Source organism: Zonotrichia albicollis, chromosome 3 (assembly GCF_047830755.1).
Source record: "Zonotrichia albicollis isolate bZonAlb1 chromosome 3, bZonAlb1.hap1, whole genome shotgun sequence".
Lineage (NCBI taxonomy): Eukaryota > Metazoa > Chordata > Aves > Passeriformes > Passerellidae > Zonotrichia > Zonotrichia albicollis.
In genome coordinates, this window is record NC_133821.1 from 74078714 (window position 1) to 74097668 (window position 18955).

General features: G+C 37.1%; 1 protein-coding gene and 1 long non-coding RNA gene across 40 annotated transcripts in view; one reads left to right on the plus strand and one right to left on the minus strand.

The window, feature by feature from the left end:
* LOC141728570 (uncharacterized) overlaps positions 1-14480 on the minus strand; it is a 39752-nt gene extending 25272 nt beyond the window's left edge. For 3 of the 9 annotated variants that reach the window (XR_012579649.1, XR_012579644.1, XR_012579641.1), the window contains exons 1-3: positions 14160-14478; positions 4809-5110; positions 80-523 (exon numbers count right to left, since the gene is read on the minus strand). This is a non-coding gene — a long non-coding RNA (uncharacterized LOC141728570). Of the gene's footprint in view, positions 1-79; positions 524-4808; positions 5111-11765; positions 12532-14159 lie in introns of those variants that run through there. The other 6 variants (XR_012579643.1, XR_012579645.1, XR_012579647.1 and 3 more) reach the window with 6 other exon arrangements.
* TRDN (triadin) overlaps positions 1-18955 on the plus strand; it is a 229596-nt gene that overhangs the window by 104255 nt on the left and 106386 nt on the right. For 30 of the 31 annotated variants that reach the window (XM_074537877.1, XM_074537878.1, XM_074537896.1 and 27 more), the window contains 3 exons: positions 7737-7772; positions 8875-8937; positions 9772-9834. In XM_074537877.1, coding sequence (XP_074393978.1) covers positions 7737-7772; positions 8875-8937; positions 9772-9834 — 162 coding nt within the window. The remainder of the gene's footprint in view (positions 1-7736; positions 7773-8874; positions 8938-9771; positions 9835-18955) is intronic. The other variant, XM_074537890.1, reaches the window with a different exon arrangement.

The following is an 18955-nucleotide window of genomic DNA, read 5'->3' on the forward strand; positions in this document are numbered from 1 at the left end:
CCATTCTTGTTTTCTGATAAAGTAGAAATAGTGATGTGTATGTGCCACATATGTCTAAATTTTTTAGATTATTTGATACCTTCAAATGGAATGCTTTTCCTGGATAGTATCCAATGTCCTGTAGAAATTATGTTCTGCTGAATTCTTGAAGCCTTAGAAAAAGAGCATATCATTATTATATATTAAATCTCACACTTCCTCCCATTGTCATTGCCTTTTTCTCTTCCTTCAGCTCCACAGTAAATCTTTTGGAAAGGGGGTAATTATTTAAGACTATCTCAATTTGTACACTAGATTCTAGTGTACAAAGCTATAAATGGCATTGAAGTGTGTGAGTTGAAATTTTCAGATATCTCCTGGTCAAAAAGCAAAATGCTTTGTATTAATCTGGTCAGAAAGAAAAAAATAATTTCTTATTTCATGGTTGATTGGCTTTTTCAAAGATCTTACCATAAAACTTCAATGAAAATTTTGAATTTTCACATCACGAGCAGCAGAGAATAATAAAACAAATGATAGGATCCTGTAACAGTCAACAAGAGAAAGAAGATAAAGGAATTTGTGAAGATAAAGGCATTTATATATAACATCTACTTGTATTTCAAGCTTGGAAACCTTGTTTGGTAAACTAAGAACTACAGAACTAATTTTAAATTCTTTATCTTATCTTTTTATGGAGCTTTCACAAGTACTTGGAAGCAGTGTTCTCTACTGACACTGATGCTGCCATGTCAGGACACTGGTGTCACCAGTAATTTGAACAGATCAGTTCTCCATGGCTATCTGAATTTGGAAGTTAATATCCTCCTTCTTCCTTGCTGGTAGTCTTCCACACCACTTTTAACTCTAGATTTCTTTTATTTTGTTATTCACTGAAAACCTAAAACTTCTCTGCAGTGTATACTGCTTCTCTGAGATTTTCTCTTTTAGGTCTTGAATTTTTGCTCAGCTCACACAGCTTTTCCTTCCTCCATTTCCACATTCACATGAAAAGGACCTTCCTTTCTGATAGTCCTCCCATGTTTCCCTCTCTGACATGGCAGGGTAATCGCTCAGGAAGACTCTGCAGTTAGACAAGTGTAAAAACTAAGATCAGAGTCTTAGCTAGTTACTGGTGAATCTTCATGTTAATTGTTCCAGAATATCATGTCTTTGCCTTCTCACAAGATCGCAGCAGCTTTGTGAGAAGCCTGTATCAAAATCCTTCTCCTGGTGGAAAGAATCTTAATGCATGTGGTACATGATCTCAAGCAGACCTGTGCTTTCTACCACTTCGAAGAGCATTGGATGATAAAAAACATTTCAATAGCATTGTATCTGAGTATGGTTTTTCAAGTTGTATTGTCCTAAAAGTCTGTTCCTGTATCTTTGAGTGGGAGAGCATTTATCATGGAAGAGTCATCAACATAACCATTCTGATCCATTAATGAATGATTACAAGTTCTGAAATATCTCCCTTCCTTGACTGAAGTATACTGGCCATTCCTTGTCATCTTGATGGTGTCAGTGATATTAAGTGAGGAGGAAAAAAAAATCCATAACATCTTCAGAGGATCTATGAGGAAAAAGATTATTTTCTCTGGGTCATTGAATCTTCTAATTACAAATTTAGCAGAATACAGTAAAGTGAGTTGCTTTGAAATGTGTTTAACTTCCCCCAAAACCCCTGTGGAGGCTAAATTGGCAACTGCATCTTTGTTGCTATATAGAATGTACACTATCAGACTGTCTTAAGAAGAATTTCTAGTCTGTATCTCTGTTCATGAATATAATAACCAAGAATATCTAAATTACTGAAGTCAATACAAGTTTTGACAAAGCTCCCTTGATGTACAGGAGTGTATAAATCTTCTACAAATCAATCTGCTTCTGTACACTCTGTCAATTTTTTCCTTCTCTTCTGTGCATGGATTGTTCTATAAAAAACTCTGTTTTCCTTTTATACTATAGAATCAATTACCTTAAAAAAAATCATTCAATGAGAGATCGTGATTCAAGACACAACAGAACCCTTAAAAAAAGACATAATTTTGAAAATTTTCTTCCTATTTAGTATATTCTTAATAATACTGACAGGAGTTGTGGATGAAAATCCATTTTTTTGATAAATTTTAATCCAAGGGAGAATATAAACAGGAAAAAAGAAAAATGTTTATATGAGAAATCTTGTAATGCAATGGGTTAGGTTTAATCTAGGTAAATAGATGAACAGTTTATTTACCTTTAATGCATTGCTGTATTTACAGCATAAAAAGGTTTTTTTGATAAATATTGGCCTTATATCTCCATGAGTCTCTACTGAAGACAATAAAACCTTTGAAATAATATGAACAGCGTTGCAAAGGGAACTATTTAATGATTTAAGTTAGACATTTAAGCAGTAAATTCTAATGATTTAGCAATGATGAAAAAACCCCTAAATCTTCACTGTTTCAGAAAGTCCTCGACATTTTCCCTAATGACATGAGGCTCTTCTGTACTTCTTATATTCTATCATAAAATACAAAAAGTTAAACAGACTGAAAAAAAAGCATAGTAGTGTAAGAAAAAATGTGCATAAAGATATGTATATTTTGATTAGACATATTATTAATTTTTTCAACCTTTATAATAATACAATTTAAAATGTTAGAGTATGCATTTGAAAATAAATATTCCCCAAAGTTTACCCAATAAAACACAAACAAATACCTCGAATGATTTATTTAACTTTTCATAGTGCTTTTTAAATGTAATAAGAAAACCATAGTCTTTTGCGTATGTTGCACCTGCAAATGGAGAACACTTACTGGAATTAAGTTAATCAGGAAGAACTCTGATGTTTCTTTGGAAAGAAACATGAAACTCTTACAAAAGTCCTGCACAACCTCATCATCCCATTTTTAAGTCTCAGACACCCTTGCCCAAAAGCACACTGCATAAAGAGCATCAGCAAAACTCTTCCCAGCTCTGGTAACAGAATTGAGCCTGACATTGATTCCTGTTGTCCAGCAGGAATTTCAGTCACAGGGAGGGAGAAGGCTAGCCAAACTACCTTAGCTTTGTTGGTTTGGCTCTCACTAGTAATGGTTGTACCATAAAACAGCAGTGCTCCTCTGGGAATTTAAGTAATCATCATAATCATATTTGCATCATATTTACCATTGACCATTGTCTAGTAGAGTTTCTTTTGCTGATCTTGTTATAGAAGTTGTTCTGTCATCTTTTTTGACTTGCCATGCCTACACTGGCATCATCTCTCTTGTGGTTTTATTCCTCTGCTCCACACTGTGCTGTTTAGTGAGGGCAACATATAGGCCATGCTGTTAACAAAGAGTTCTGGTGCTTAATGCAACAGAGCCATGAAAAAGAAGTCTGTAATCACTACAGGAAGAAATAAGAAACATTTATGTAGGTCACATGAAAGCATTAGGAATTTCAAGTATGATATTTCTATTGCATAGATTCTGCAGACCTCAAAATTATCTCCACAAGCAATCTTCACAGCTGCCAAACAGTGTTTCAGACTGGGATTTGAAAACAGTGAAGAAGTTTCAAAGCAAGCAGAGTCGAGCTGGAGAGATTGCCTAGGCCTTCAGGGTGTGCTATATCTCCAGTGATCTGTGTGCCCCAAGAGTCTTTCACTTGCCCAATATGAAAAGAAATTCTATTTCCTTACTCTGCAGAAAAAAAAATAAAAAATAAAACGTAGAGTAATTTAAACAGAGCTCTGCAAATAAATGCACTTCATTTTGGCCTAAACACCCACCTGTAAATTAGAGAGAGCACATTTGTGCATATGTGCGAGCACTTGTTTGTTTTTGCGTGTGATCAGAAGCAATTGTAAGAACTTTAGGAACTTTGGAATAATACTATAGGTTTCTTGATCTTTCTTGGCCTTTCAGTAGTTTGACTGAATCAAGAGTCAATTTTTGGTTGAAATTTAGATTTAATCTTAAAGGTATGAGTTTCCATGACATCATAAACTAAACAGAAATACCTCCTTTCATTGTTTATTCATTTCTCCAAAAGCTTTGTAACTCTTAGGGGATCCTATTTTGTGAATGGGTGTTAAATTGTTTAGAGCCAAAAGTGCAACTGACCAGTCATTGTTAGTCTCTACCCTAAGCAACAGGCCAAGGGAAAAGAAAAGAAATATCATCTAAAACTGAAATGTAATGAGTTATTCTAATATTTAAAAGGGTATCCAACTCACACTGAAATCAACAACAAAACTTTTTTTGAGTCCAGCAGAGAAAGGATTGCAGTCACCAAGTAAAACAAAGAGGAACTTTAATCCCTTCAAAATTAATAAGGAAAAAAAAATTAAAAGGCAGCTTGTGTTTTGCTTGAATGGTCCTTTAAAATTATGCCAATGACAGCTTAAGGTGTACAGAGCTGCTTGGACAAAAATGAAACGTAGTCTTATCCTGAATGAAGTCACTGTGTTCAGTCTGAATTACGGTTTCTCAGGAAAAGATGAATTAATGTTTGTTTTGTTCTGTTTTGTATGTCAGTGAGTATACATGTGTCTCTGCTGATCATGAGCTCTGCCAGGACTGGAATCTGTAGGCAAGAAAAGCTGTTGTAGCATTTCACAGTCAGGCAATAAATATCCCAAGTCTCTCACAGGAGCTTTCCTCCTGAGGTTTCCTCACAAGAGGGTTTTAGATAAATGCACATAAGCCTCATATAAGGATCTGAACTTTAGAAAGCTAATGTGAACCCCAACATCTCCAAACTTCTGGCATTCAGTCCCACTAGTATTTGCTACATGCATGCCTCTCCAGCAGAAGGAATCTGTGGCTAAATTTTGCTTCCCTGCTTACCTCAGTTTCTCTGACACGTTGGGATGAGCTGATAGTTCCTTCCAGAATGAGACTTTCCATAAGAACATGGACCATCTGGAGCAGCATGGTAAAGAAGCTCTAAGTGCACCTTCTTCTTCCAGCTCCTGTGCAGCATTCCTGTGACACTATGTCCCGTAACTCATGTGCATCTCTAAATTTAGATTCCACTCAGCGCTGGCAGAGTAGCACACTGGTCTTACCAAGCCTGATTTCAAGTGCCACGTTCTTAGCGTGCTTCTGTTATCTCCCTTCCCACCATTGTCCAAGAATTAGCTGCTCTCCTATGAGAATAACACAAAGACAAGGTACTGTCAAGATGGGTGGAGAAAATTCAGATTGAAACACCCCTTTCTTGGTCTTTGTTGAATCTTACTTGGATTTCTACTGGCCTTGGTCCTTCATCCCTTATTAAAAATAAATAATTCCATCTCAGAGGTTACTTTGCTGCAAGGTCTGTTCTGTTCAATCCAGTCACTTTGCAAGAAAATTATTCTATGCTGCTTCTTTTTATTTTTCACCCAGGAATAAGTTTTTACCTGAATGTCTCATTCAGTAGTACATCACTGCTTTAATACACAATACTCAAGTTCACTGGACTCCTTCTTATGCTACACAAAGCTCAACTTCTGCATAGAGTATACAGAAAAAAACTTGACTAAATGAAAAGTCCATTGCTGGCCTAGCTGGCTGATTGTGTCAAGTACTCTTCCAGATGCATATATCCTTATTTCATTCTTGTAAATGCATTGCAGGCTTTTGAAAGTGAGATATTTTTGTACTCGTATGTTCTATACTGTCCATGAAGTGTGACTCAGGACTAATGTTACTGGTGAAAAAATCCTGTTAACTAAGGAACAGTAGCAATAACAATAGAGTTTTTCAATTGTTAATTGCACTTGAATTTCATATTGTGGTGAATGCCAAATCCTCCAAAGCACATTGTGTTTCCTTGTGTAACCCCTAATTTGTGCATATGAGGATCCCTCTTTATGCAGTTGGCCCTTTGTACTTCTGTAACTGTTCTGTGCTAAAAAAGTAAATGCTTTCAATTAAAAGATGGGGTTCATATTTTACAGCACAAAAGACCAACCTAAATTCCTATTTAATTATTTGCTCTTCATCTTAATTTAGCTGTGTACATGTCTGCATAGAGCCCACTACATTTACTGCTTCAGAAATTACAAGTTTTGCTGGTGTTAAATATACACTTAATATACAACATTCTAAATGTGAGCTGTTCAAATTGGAAGGAAATATATTTATTCAAGAAATGGGATTACTTCCTTAAGTCAGAAATTGCTCTTTCCATAATATCCATTTACCATGTCTCTTATTTACAGAAATTTCTCTCAGTGGCAGCTGTGAGGGGGACCAGTGGGGCTAGATGCAGCTGAGATGTGAATGGAAGCTCAGTGACTGTTTTCCTCAGACTTGAGCAAGAGTGGTTATCTTGCATTAGGCAAAATAGGGGGCCCAGTCCTTTAATATTGCCATGTAATCATCCCCTAGAAACTTCATAACAAATATAGACCTCTCAAAGTTGCCTGGATGCTGAATAATACAACTTGAGAGCTTGATGGAAGAAAATTATGTCAGTGGGTTTAATCATTGGTAGAATGATTTGGCGATGAAGATTCTGCAGCCATGGATGTCATAATCTTGGCTTGGTTTATTGGCAGTAGACATTCCTGCCACTTCTTGTATATCTTCTGTACAAAGTTCCACATCTCAAAGCTCAATGCCTCAGCTTGTGGTTTTCAAGATGTATATGGCTCCGAAACTTGCTGTGCAAATTAAGGCAGATTTCATGTGGTTTTTTCTGGGCCCCAGAGGCATGCAAAATGCTACGAGTTCAAAGGCAGAAATGGTCTTGGATTAAAGAGAATCTTGTTGTAAGGACCTTGGGCTTACAAGTTATTCTCATGCATCACCTAGCACCAGAAATTTGAGAAACCAAAAAAATCAATCTAACTTGCCAGAACTGAGGCACTCAGAAAAAAAATGGACATTACAGAAGTCCAAGCAGCACTTCAACATCTAATTGCTATTGATAAAGCCTCATGGAAGGAAGACAGGAGTAATCTCTTCTCTGCCAGTAAATGACACACACTTAGTATGTTTAACAGTTTGATTAATTCAGGCAGACTATGCAAGTAATTAAACCACATTTTAGAAATTAGAGGAGATTACAGGTGGAAATAACCCCCTGAAGAGTCATAGGTGGCACAGGAAAGTGGAGCTTTGGAAGAGCTTTTGTGAAATCTGAAGGTGAAGAGACTTCCATTTCAACCAGAGAGGCACAATCCCTAGCACAAGTCTCTGGAGAAGTGTGTCAGGGAGAGAGAGAGAGATAGGCAATAACAAGAATATTAAAGTATTCAAGAATATGAAGTTCCAAATAAGTTAGTGTAGGATGATCACTACTCTGATGCTCTACACATACCTAAGAAACCTCAGAACACAGAGGAATTTGTAGCTTCAAGTGTAATGTAGTGCTCAGATTTTCAGGAGGAAGAATTAAGCACATAAAACTTAGGGAAACATTCTGCAAAATGTATGTGAGAATTTTCTGAAGACAATAGCGAGAGAAAGGCATTGAACAAATCTGTTTAAAACAAGAAAGAAGTGGCAAACATCTATATTATGCTTGATGTTAAAAGCAATCGTCAGAAAATCAGCAGAAGTATCATTTGAGGAGACCCTGAATATTGACAAATGCATTGCCTCCACAATAGGCAAAATAACTTTATTCATGAAGTCATCATAGAAACACTGTGGAATTCAGGTACTCTATAAACACAGCAGTTTTTCAATTTTTCAAAATTCAAACACACAGATATCTTTTAGTTTAGATAAAATGTTCTACAATTTTTAATTTCTTTCTCCTGTGTGTATTTTTCCATGCAGAAGAAAAGTCTGTTGTGGTACCTAGAGAAGTGAAAAGTAAGTTGCTTTTTGTTTTGGTTTGGTTTGCTTTTCTCCCTTTATCTTCATGTTAGTTTTCTGCAAGGGACAGGAATATATTTGTTTCTTGGATTTAAAAATATTCCTATTCCTTAAATAGTTTCAATTAAAGAAAAGTCTCTTGCCTAAAGTCTTACGGTTCTATCTTTTGTAAGATAATAAATCTTGGTTTCTTATTCACATTTGTAATAATAAAAGATCACAAAAAGAAAAATATAGTTTTACTAACTATATTTGGGTATCAATACCTGAAGCATGCAGCACAAACTGAAGGTAACAAATTCGTCTTTTCATGGATGGACAATTAAAAAAGCACTGAGATTAGCTATTCTTATACTCTTAAATTCTTTCCCATCAAAAAGGGGATTCATTTCCCAAAGGAAAAATAAGAATTATAACTTTCTCATATCCTTTACCAAACCCTCAACTTTATAATTCAAAACATTCATGAAATAAGTAATTAAATTGTTTAAGCTTGTTTAAAAAAAATTCTCCTTTTATCTATAATTGCCCTAATAACTGCCAAAATTGAGGTAGATTCTTCTGAAATAATGTCATGTTGTTTTTTAGATGGTGCTTTAACAACAATTCTCCATGAATAAGAGAAGTCCTGTAATGACAGTTTCAAAGATTCAATTAGTAAAAAAAGTGTAATAAAGGTATATTGTATATGCAGGCTTTTCATGGCATTCTACCCTTGCTCCCAAGTACCATGTGCAAGTTTTGCTGTCATTTCAGTCAGGTCTTACAAAAGAAGCACAGCAAGTGAATGGCTCTTGAGTCACCACAAAAAACTCTTAGTTACACCAGGTTAATGGGCATAGCTTCTTGAATTAATGTTTAAGTAATAATCTGGTGTGCATATTTGTTCCAGTTTTATCCTTAGCACCCATACACTCTCTGGGTATTAAGCTGTATTTCTGAGCTGCTGACAGTAAGTGACCAACTTGTCAAATCTTGAACATATTGCAGTTAGTGCATGCCCCATCCCAAATACATTTATACATACATGCATATATACATGGTTGTTTGTGTGTTTCTGTGTAAAAGTAGCCAGCTGAACTTCAATTTCTATTTTTAGAGAGAAAAGAGGAGAAGAAAAAGAGTGATGAAAAGAAGACTATGACTGAAACTAAGGTGAAAGGTATGGTTTGGAAACATTTCTTACTGGCCTCATTCAGCTTTTACTCACACTTCTGGCTCATTTCCCATTGTTTTCTTTAGGTTAATCCTATCCTACAGGCTGCATTGTACTTCTCTTAGTTGCTCAGTCATTATTTGCATGTTTCCACTTCTGTATCTAATGTCTAATGTGTCCAATATGTTCAGCATCCAATATTACCTAAACTTATTTTCTGACAAATGAAATGTCCTGTTTGGTGGCCATCAGTAGGGTTTTTAAACATTTTAATGGAGTCCGTATTTAACAGGACATAGTTATACTACAGTATACAAAATTCAGGGAAGACATCACTCAATTGATTGTACATCAGTTTCTGAAGGGTGGTAGATCTGCTTATTTTATACAATCACAATTGAGACTTACAGTGACCAAGCTGCAAAGTTATGATATCCATCTAAATAATGTTCTGATCATGCATTCTCAGAAAGAATCTAAAGTCCACTAAGGTGTTGCTTCATGCAAAGCATTTAAGTAATTCATTATTTTTTAATAATCTCATTGCTACTGGAACTTAAGCTAGAAGCTGCCACATTCATGCACTGATGATTTTTGCCTAACTTTTGATGAATTATTAAGGGTCCAAATCATCCATAGTTGATGCATACTGATTAATTTTCATTCTCAGGTGATTGCTCTGTGGCTAGTTGGGTGCGAGTGCTAGAAGGGAATAATCTGAACTCTCAAATAAGTCATATTTTTTTCAGTATGTGCCCACCAGGACTTGGTTGACTGCATATTTGAGTGTATGATTCAGAGTTCTAGCACATCAAATTACTCTCTTTAATTAAATCTTAGAAAAAACAGGAAAAAAGGAGAAAGCTCATGAGAAGACATCTGTCCCTGAAATTAAAAAAGCAGGTAAGAAATTGAACTCTGACTTTCTCTCCAATGATATCTCACTATTTAGTGTAATCACTTTCAAGTTTTAAGGATTTGAGATCAGGGTGTATGTAGCTCATTATCATTCAAGAATCCAAGTGGAGAGAGAGATAGATGGATAGATAGACAGACAAATATCACAGTGTGTATATTATATTATATTATACTATATTGTTATAGATATCTGTATGTATGATACATGCAATTTCCTGTTCTATGATCTTGAGACTTTTACAAATATAATTTTTAAATATAAATGCATTTACAAATCAATTACAAACACTGCTTTCACTAATACACTACATTTATCAAGAGTATAACTAATTTCATAAGCTACATGGCAAAGACTGAATGGAGAGTATATATTTTTCCATGAACTATTTTAAAAATACAGATTTTTTTAAGTCATAAATGGAAATATTACCATATAAAAATAGGTGGTTATTTTCTGAATTTTTACTCATGCCCAGAAAGGAATTTTTTAAAAGTTTAAATTAGTGAATATCCTAAACCTAATTGATTGTTTGATGCATAGAAATATAAATATTTCAATAAGATTAGAAATTAGCACTTTGGGTCTTGTCTATATTAAAAATGCTGTATTTTTCTTCCCCCTTATTTCAGTAAATCTGCAGGTATATTTAATGTGGAAATGCAAAAGTGTCTCAGTAAATGGCACAGCCTGCAAAACTGTCTCATTAAAATCAAGGAGAAACAAAATGTTCAGTGGTTGGTCACTATTTGAATACCTAGAAACACTGATTCCAATTGATGCTTTATCTGTCACTTTCCATGTAACATTCTACAAGCCCTCAAGTACTCAGAGCCCTCAAGTACTCAGATTAACCTTTCTGTAGATTAATGCGATGCCTAAAGCCACCAAGAAAGGTTCAAAGTAGGATGTAAATATTCAGGGCTATATTTACTATGTCCTCAAGGCAAACCTTGCATTCTGTTTTCTAATTATTTAAATCTGTTGAATGTTATCAAAAGTTGAAAGTACCTATATCCCATTGTTTACTAATATTGTGATTTACATATGCAAATTTCAATAAGCAACTGGTTTCTTTCCCACTGAATCATATGTGGACTGCGTAAGTTTTCTTATTCAAATGATTATGGATGGGAAGAAATAAGTAATTTATGTTTGGGAAAACATAAAAATGCACAGATTACCTGGGACAACTATCTTGGTAGCCCCATATTTAAATATGTCTTTTATAGTAGGGAGTTGTACACACTGGGGAAGGGATAGGGATGAAAGAGAATATTCTTTTACTAGTTAAGTTACATATTTTAATGTAAAAACACAGGTTTAAAAAGAACATAAGCTAACAATTCAAAAATCTTTTGTAATTTTATTCTGGTCCTAAGCTTGTATTTCACTTGAGAATACAGAATTGTAAAAGATTACATTTTATGGCAGAGCTGCAGCATGAAGTCATTAATATGTTCATCTTCACAAGCAGTTGCTAAATCCAGTGAGTCATCCTTTGTAGCCTAATGCTAGGAAGACACAAATTAGACAAACCAAGATATCTGCACATTTCTGTCCCTTTTATTAGCTCTGTAAGTTGCTGCATTTTTGGAGTTTACTAGCCTTTGTGTAAGAGGATGGTAATTCATAATGTATTCTAGCTGCACGTGTTGCCGTCATTCCTCTTTCAGCTTGTTCTTTGAATGCATATGGACTTTCTACCTTTGGCAGCACCCATTGTTATCCCTAATATGTTTTAAGCCTGAAATAATTGCCATATTTGATCAACAGAATAGCAGTGCATAGCCCAGTTTTGAAATGAGGCACCTCGATGTCTTTACATAATTTGGGCATAGAAAATCAACCTCAGAACATTTGAATCAGCAGAATACATAAACATCCAAAAGCAAAAAACACCTTCCAGTTTTCTTACCTTTTCCCTTTTAAAGGGCTAGGCAGAGGCCATTGCATTGAGCACAAACTCCTCACCCTGGTTTTCAAACTCTTGCATTGCCTCTGAATGTCTCTGGTTTGTGTCTCATTTTGGGTCCCCTGACCTTTGCAATCCATGAAGCCGAGGGGTTTCCAGGGCAAGCTGCCTTCTCACTGCCACCCACACTCATCCCCACACCAGTGGGCAGCTCCTTGCGCTCCGAGGTCCTCCTGGCACCCAAGTCCCACTGCTGCTCCACACCCTTGCGCACTTTCTCCCAGAAGACTCATGTCTGGCTGGAGGCCCATCAACCAGGCATTCCCTATGGAGGAATGGTGGCATGGACAGGATGTCAGGCTCAAGAGAGAGAGAGAAGAAGAGGTGCTCTGAAAGCACTAAGTGATAAAAGCATCTCTAAAATAATGTTCTGAGAGAAGCACTTCTCTATATTCCTCCACATCTCTCTTGGTCTAACAAGGAATGCTTGTAATTGCAAATACTGAATATATTTTCAGATTAATATTTTAGATTGGTCCTTTGGTCCAAGAGACAATTTTATCTCTACTGCTACCGGAACGGAGGTTTTTTTATTGCACTTCATTAACTGCATCCCTGTGATATATTTATTTGCATGCCAGCTCACTCTTTCTCCAAATCTCTCCTCCTCTATTTCTCTCTCTCTCTCTCTCCCCCCCGCCCCTCTCTGCTGCTGCAGAGGATCAAGAGTCATCTAATATGAAATGTCCTCAATCTTTAGTACAGAGCAAACTAGACGATTCTTAATTAGCTTTTAAAAATGCTTTATAGATAAAACCACATTAATCCTCTGACCTTCAGCTCATACAAAAGCATTGTGTTAATTGTCCTGAAAAATAGATAATTCCATTGTTACAAACTCAGAGGTCTAATTTAAACAAACATAATCATCAGAAACAAGGGTCTGGCACAGTCAGACTCCAAAACCTTTTACAAAAATCTATCCAGTGCTACTCTGGATAGAGGAGGAGCTGCATCTCCAAATCCACTTTAAGGGGCTTGCTACCCCTCAGCAGATATAAACCTTTGCCAGGCTCTCCCAAAGTTTGTTCTGGTGCTTGGGACACATCAGCCCAGGGGGCTCCGGTCTTCAATCTGACTGAGTAAAGGGACCCTCTATGTCAAAGCTTGGTGTCCAATCCTACATGAAAATGAATATACAGAGTCTGGTACTTTCAGGCACTAATAGTTTACTTGCAGATTTTTTTCCTGATGGTCCTTTTCCCAGAGTCTGAAGCTTCCCTTCTACTTCTTGAATCAACTTTCCTAGAAATTGTATTCACACCAGCCTTTGTCTTTGTTGCAAACTCCTTTCCCACTTTATTTTAGTTCTCAAAACAAATCACATATGTAAAATGAGTTTATAAAGCAATAACGGTGGCCTGGATCATCACATCATTTCCTACCTAAAATTCTGCTTCAACTGTCATTAATGATCTTCCTGTTATTCTTGCCATTTTGATAACAGATCTTGTAACTAACTGCTTTAGGAAGATAGTCAGTGCCATTTTCTCCACTTTCCATATGGTGAAATTCAGGTACAGAATGCAATCCAGGCCAGTTATCCACATATTTAACTTCTGTTTATACATATCTTCTGAAAGATAAACCAGTGCTAGATGGATTAAAGAGCCCAAATTTTTGTAAACTTTTACAATTTCCCTTGTGATAACCCAGAGACATCAGACAATGCAACTGATGTCTAGGAAGAAAATTATTTTGCTAAAATCATAAAGCCTCATCAGCAGGACTACTGTTCAAGAATCCCTTGGTTCTGACCTCAGGGACATATATTTTAAGACCACCACACTTAAATATCACCCTGAGCAGTTCTGGTGTGCAGATCTACTTGTCCCAGATCAGAGAGCATGATCTGACTTCCATTTTGTTGTGTTGATTGTATTCATGGTCTCCACAGAGCATAGAAGCCTCTACAAAGGAGCACTGGAATCACTCCATAAATAAAGGAATTATCTTGCAGCAGTTGCACCCATATTTTTTGGATGCATCTCCCACACAATCACAGAATTATATAGGTTGGGAAGGACCTTTAAGATTATTGAGTCCGACTACTAATATAGCACTGCCAAGTCTAAGCACTAAACTGTATCCCTACACATTTGAAAATCCTTTAAATTCCTTCAGAGCTGGCCACTCAACCATTTCCCTGGGCAGCTAGCTCCAGGGCTTGACCACCCTTTTGGTGAAGAAATTTTTCACAACATCCAATTGAAGCCTCCCCTAAACAGCTTGAATCCATTCCCTCCTGTCCTATTGCTTGATGACTGGGAGAAGAGACCAACACCCACCTCACTGGAACCTCCTTTTAGGTAGCTGTAGAGAGCAATAAGGTCCTACCTTGAGCCTCCTCTTCTCCAGGTTAAAAAACCCCAGCCACTCCTCATAAGGTTTGTGGTCCCGACCCTTCACCAGCTCTGTCTCTCTTCTCTGGATACACTCCAGTACCTCAATGACTTTCTTGAAGTGAGGGGCCCAAAACCGATCCAAGGTTTCAAGATATGGCCTCAGCAATGCTAAGAAGAGAAGGACAATCTCTTTCCTAGTCCTGCTGGCCACACTATTGCCGATGCAGTTCAGGATACCATCAGCCCACTTGGCCAGCAGGACACACTGCTGGCTTACTTTCAGCTGGCTGTCAACCAACATCCCCATATACTTTAGTGCCAGTCCGTTTACCAACCATTCTTCCAACAGCCTGTAGCACTGCATGAGGTTGTTGTGACCCAGGTGCAGGACCTGTCACCTGGCCTCATTGAACCTCATACAATTGGCCTCGGCCCATCAATTCAGTGTGGCCAAGTCCCTCTCCAGAATTTTCCTGCCCTCCAGCAGATCAGCACTCCTGCCCAACTTGGTATTGTCCAAAAAGTTGACTGAGGAGCACCTAATCCTTTCATCCAGATCACTGATAAAGATATTAATATGGTAAAGATATATCTATGATGCATGATACTGTGTCAGATGTTTTACACCAGGCTGTGTTAGCAGAGCTGGGGAGTGGTGACGTCTCTCTTCAGATACCACAGTAAATCTTTGCCTCCTGAATAGGTAAAGTCTCTGGGGGCCTAAAATTACAGACACCAAACTACATTTTAATTATGGCACTGTAACAACCAAGGGAAGTCTCCCTGCAGTCATGGAAAAAGCAAACTAAAAGTTTATCTTGGACATAAAAATTGAAAAGAGTATCTTTTGACTGCCCCAAAACTGGGATAACCAGGTTATTTTCACTACTCTGCTGCCCAGTGAGATCAAGACAGCAAGAAAGTCTGTCTTTAAGTTTGTCTTGTTGGAAGAATAATGTTAGCAGTAGGTAGAGCAGAGTGGAGGTGACCAGACAAGAAGCAAACATGACTGACCATGTACCAGCAAATTTTTGCATGGGTTGATCACAGATGCATTTTCTTTAAAGGATAGTCCTTGTAATTTGGAAACAAACCCACAATGGTTTAGTAGGAAATGGAGGGCAAAGACAATTTTATACACCAATAGTATCTTCTTTGTTATTGCCCTGTTCCAGCTGGAAGAGAAATTCCTTCAATCATTTTTAAATTCCTGGTCTGAACAGCAATTTAAAAAATGCATTTAATTTTGTGACTACCTTGTCTCAGCTTCTACCTTTTCAGTCTTGATATTAAGCCTTCCATTACAATAAAAGAACTGCTACTGACACCTGGTGGCAAATAATCTTTTTAATTCAATCCATATGCCTAAGGGGTTTTTTGTTTTTTGCTTTCAAATATGGCTATTTTAAAAGAGTTTGCTGAAGTAATGATGAACCTACTACTTACCTCCCCATGCTGCTTATCCTACTGCTTTCGTGGCTAGAAAAATGTTAGAATGTCATCTAAATGTAACACTGTTCTCAGAAGAATAATTTTGGAACGTAAATACTTTCAGTACAGCCAGAGAAGTAAAAATTAATTAAAATATACCATATTATATTATATACATATTGTAATATAACAGAAGCTATAAATAGGGGAAAAAACATGCTAGGCTAACCCACTGATCTAGAGAAGTAAATGCATGCCACACATCCTGAAAAGCTTTGGACTGATCTAACTGTAATAAATTGAATGTTTTATAGGGGATACAAATGTTGATCCTAGGTTTTTCCTGATGAGCAAGTGGGCTGTGGGAAGACATTTGTAGGAAGACGTCTCTGTTGCCTCTCAAGAGCAGAGTTTGAAACTCCTCACTCTACCCTGCCCACTGCCAGGAGTGCATTACCAGCTGAGTGTCTGACAACGTTAAGCAGCCCAGCTTGGACGCTGGGATGTGTCTCATGTTCCCTTGTGTGAGAGATGCCACATGACAGATGCCAGCAGATTGGGAGGATGATGTGTGTTTCAGAGGAGGCCACAATGTAAGGTCTGCAACAGCCAGTGAGATGTAGAGGCTGTCACAATTTAGGTTGCTTACAAGGAAAAAATTGAATTGTGAAATTAGAACAAGAGAACCTGAGGTATTTTGAAAGTGGTTGGTCACATAAAAAAAAATGAAACATGTTTATTCACAAATTTTCTTTCTTATTAAACAAATTCTGAGGAAAAGGTAAAAACTGAGTCACCTAGGAACTGGGGTGCACATGTAAGTGCTATGATGCATTTTGGATTGATCAAATGTGTTCCCAGAATGGCTGTTACAGCAAGCAGAAGGTAGGAGTTTTAAGTGGTAGAACCCTGTCTGACTCTTTTTTTACCTTTCATTTTTAATTATAAGACACTGTATTGATTTGACCCTTGCCAGCTGCTAAACACTTAAACAGCTTCTCATTCACTCCCCTCTTATCAACATGAAGGGGAGGAGAACAGGAAGATCAAAAATTAGAAAACTCATGGGTTGAGACAGATTAATAAATAAAATAAAGAGAAGAAATACAAATTCTGTAATCACTCACCACCTTGCCAAGCAGACCAATGCCCAACCAGTTGAAGCAGACGAAACCCTTTCCCTTTTCTTCCTCTATTCTCAACTATTATTGCTGAGCATAGTATTATATGGTAGGGAGTACACCTCTCTATTTGGTGTATTCCCTACCACATATTCCCTGTAATTTGGTTCAGATGTTCCAGCTGTGTCCTCTCCCAACCTTTTCCTAGTAGTAGGCACAGACAGAGTGGGAAAAAGAAAAAGCTCTGATGCTGTTCAAGCACTGCATGACAATAGCCAAAACTCAAGTTTGCTAACAATGTCTGAGTAAAAAATCCAAACTACAGCATCATACAGGCTGCTATGAAGGAAATTACCTTCTCCCTCCCAGGTGAACCCAGAACAGGAACCTACAGTTTGCATTTATTTGCAGCTAAATTTAGAAAGATTAGGAGAAGAGACAAATGTAAAAATTAAGCAACAGAAATAATAAGCAATGAGTTGTTTTGTGATTCCTCATGCAGATCAATGTATAAGAGCATTAATTAAGGAAACACAATCTGTTATGAGCTGAGACCTGTTTTAGGAACAAACCACATTAAAGCACACACACACAAATCGAAGGAGGAACTTAATGACCTCAGAACTGTGTGATCCTTCTCTAAGTTGTTTCTTACCAATATTCTTCTGACAGTTTTTTCTCCTAGACTGCTCATCCATCTATACATTTCTGCAGAGGTTTGGCTTGTTGTGAGTCCATGCAACCTTTAGCAAAGCCCTTGGCTCTGATTTCATCTTAATTATGATTCCAATTGGTAATATCATTATGTGAATCAATGGCCATACACAAAAGCCTATAAAACCACCTCGTTTTCCCAGATGGATGACTGCAGCTTCAGGTTTCATCTCCTCTACTACAGGCCAATCCATTCCTGACTAATAACTTGCTCATGACCCTATTCTGCATGTCAGGCCCATTCTTATTTTTCCCTTCCTACTGCTCTTCTCTGGCATCCTATTCATAATTCACTTGCAGTTTCCTGACATTTTTCCATTAGAAGATGCTTCTGCTTTCACAAACTATGCATGCGGCCATCAGCACTGGTAGCATTTACTAAGCCATAGAAATGCTGGATTAGGATTCCTGCACAGTTACCAGCAAGAGATGTAATTTATTCTTTTTTCTCTTACACAAACAGGGTTTAGGGGCACCTCTTAACTTTGATAACAATTTCCTGTTCATGGTGCTTTGTACAACAAAATCACAGAAAGAGGAGATGGAAATGACCTACTAGGTCATCTAATCCTTCCTTCTGGCAATTATCCTTCTGGATAATTCCTTAGAGAATATCTTCAAGTGCTTTAACCAGTTTAGTTCTAAATGTCTGAAGTAACTAGGCCTCCATCAATTCCCACAGAAGATTATTCTACAACCTCATAGATCTCACAGTTAAGAAGTACTTCATTCCAGTCTGCCTAAATTTTCCCTTTCTTAATTTTATCCCATTACTCAGAGTTATGTTCTCTTGTGACAGCCAAATATAGTCTTTCTAACCTCAGGGCCCAGTTCCCTACTGTCTCATGTTATATTGGCACTTACATTTACATCTGGAAGGTAGCTTTATAACTGACAAGGTGAATTGAAAATTGAGGTTCATACTTTTTCATACAGACATGAAATTATAAACCTTGTAATAGGGGACACTGACCATGGCCACACATCACCTGTCTATAAAGCACTGAAAAGACTGGAAGTTGCATGTAAAATTGGAGGAAGAACAAAAAAAAGTCACTTGAGTTATTTACAAAGTAAGGATTTTTATTTTTTTCCACATAGAAGAATAAATTATTCAATTCATCTCTTCAGAAAGAGGTAACTTGTTTATTGTGGATACTAAGTACCTTTGCAGAAAAAATAAGAAAAAAGAAAAAATATTCTGGCTACAACAGCTCCCTTTCACATAGTAGGGACAGTTAAACAAGAATGAATTACTGGGAGCTGAAGCTAACTGAATCTCGACTGAAAATGAGGTACAGGTTCTTAACACTAAGAGTGATAAACTACCACAGCACAAGGTGGATATTGCTTTCCCTGGTGTCTGCAGAAGATGATTGTTTACCTAATGAAAAATACACACCAGCTGAAAAGGTACCTAGCTGAAATATAGGAGTCTCTGACAACAAAATGTCAGACTAGAGAGCCTGATGGTGTGTTCTAGCCCTGAGCATTACAGAGGGAAACCCTCAGAGATATACAT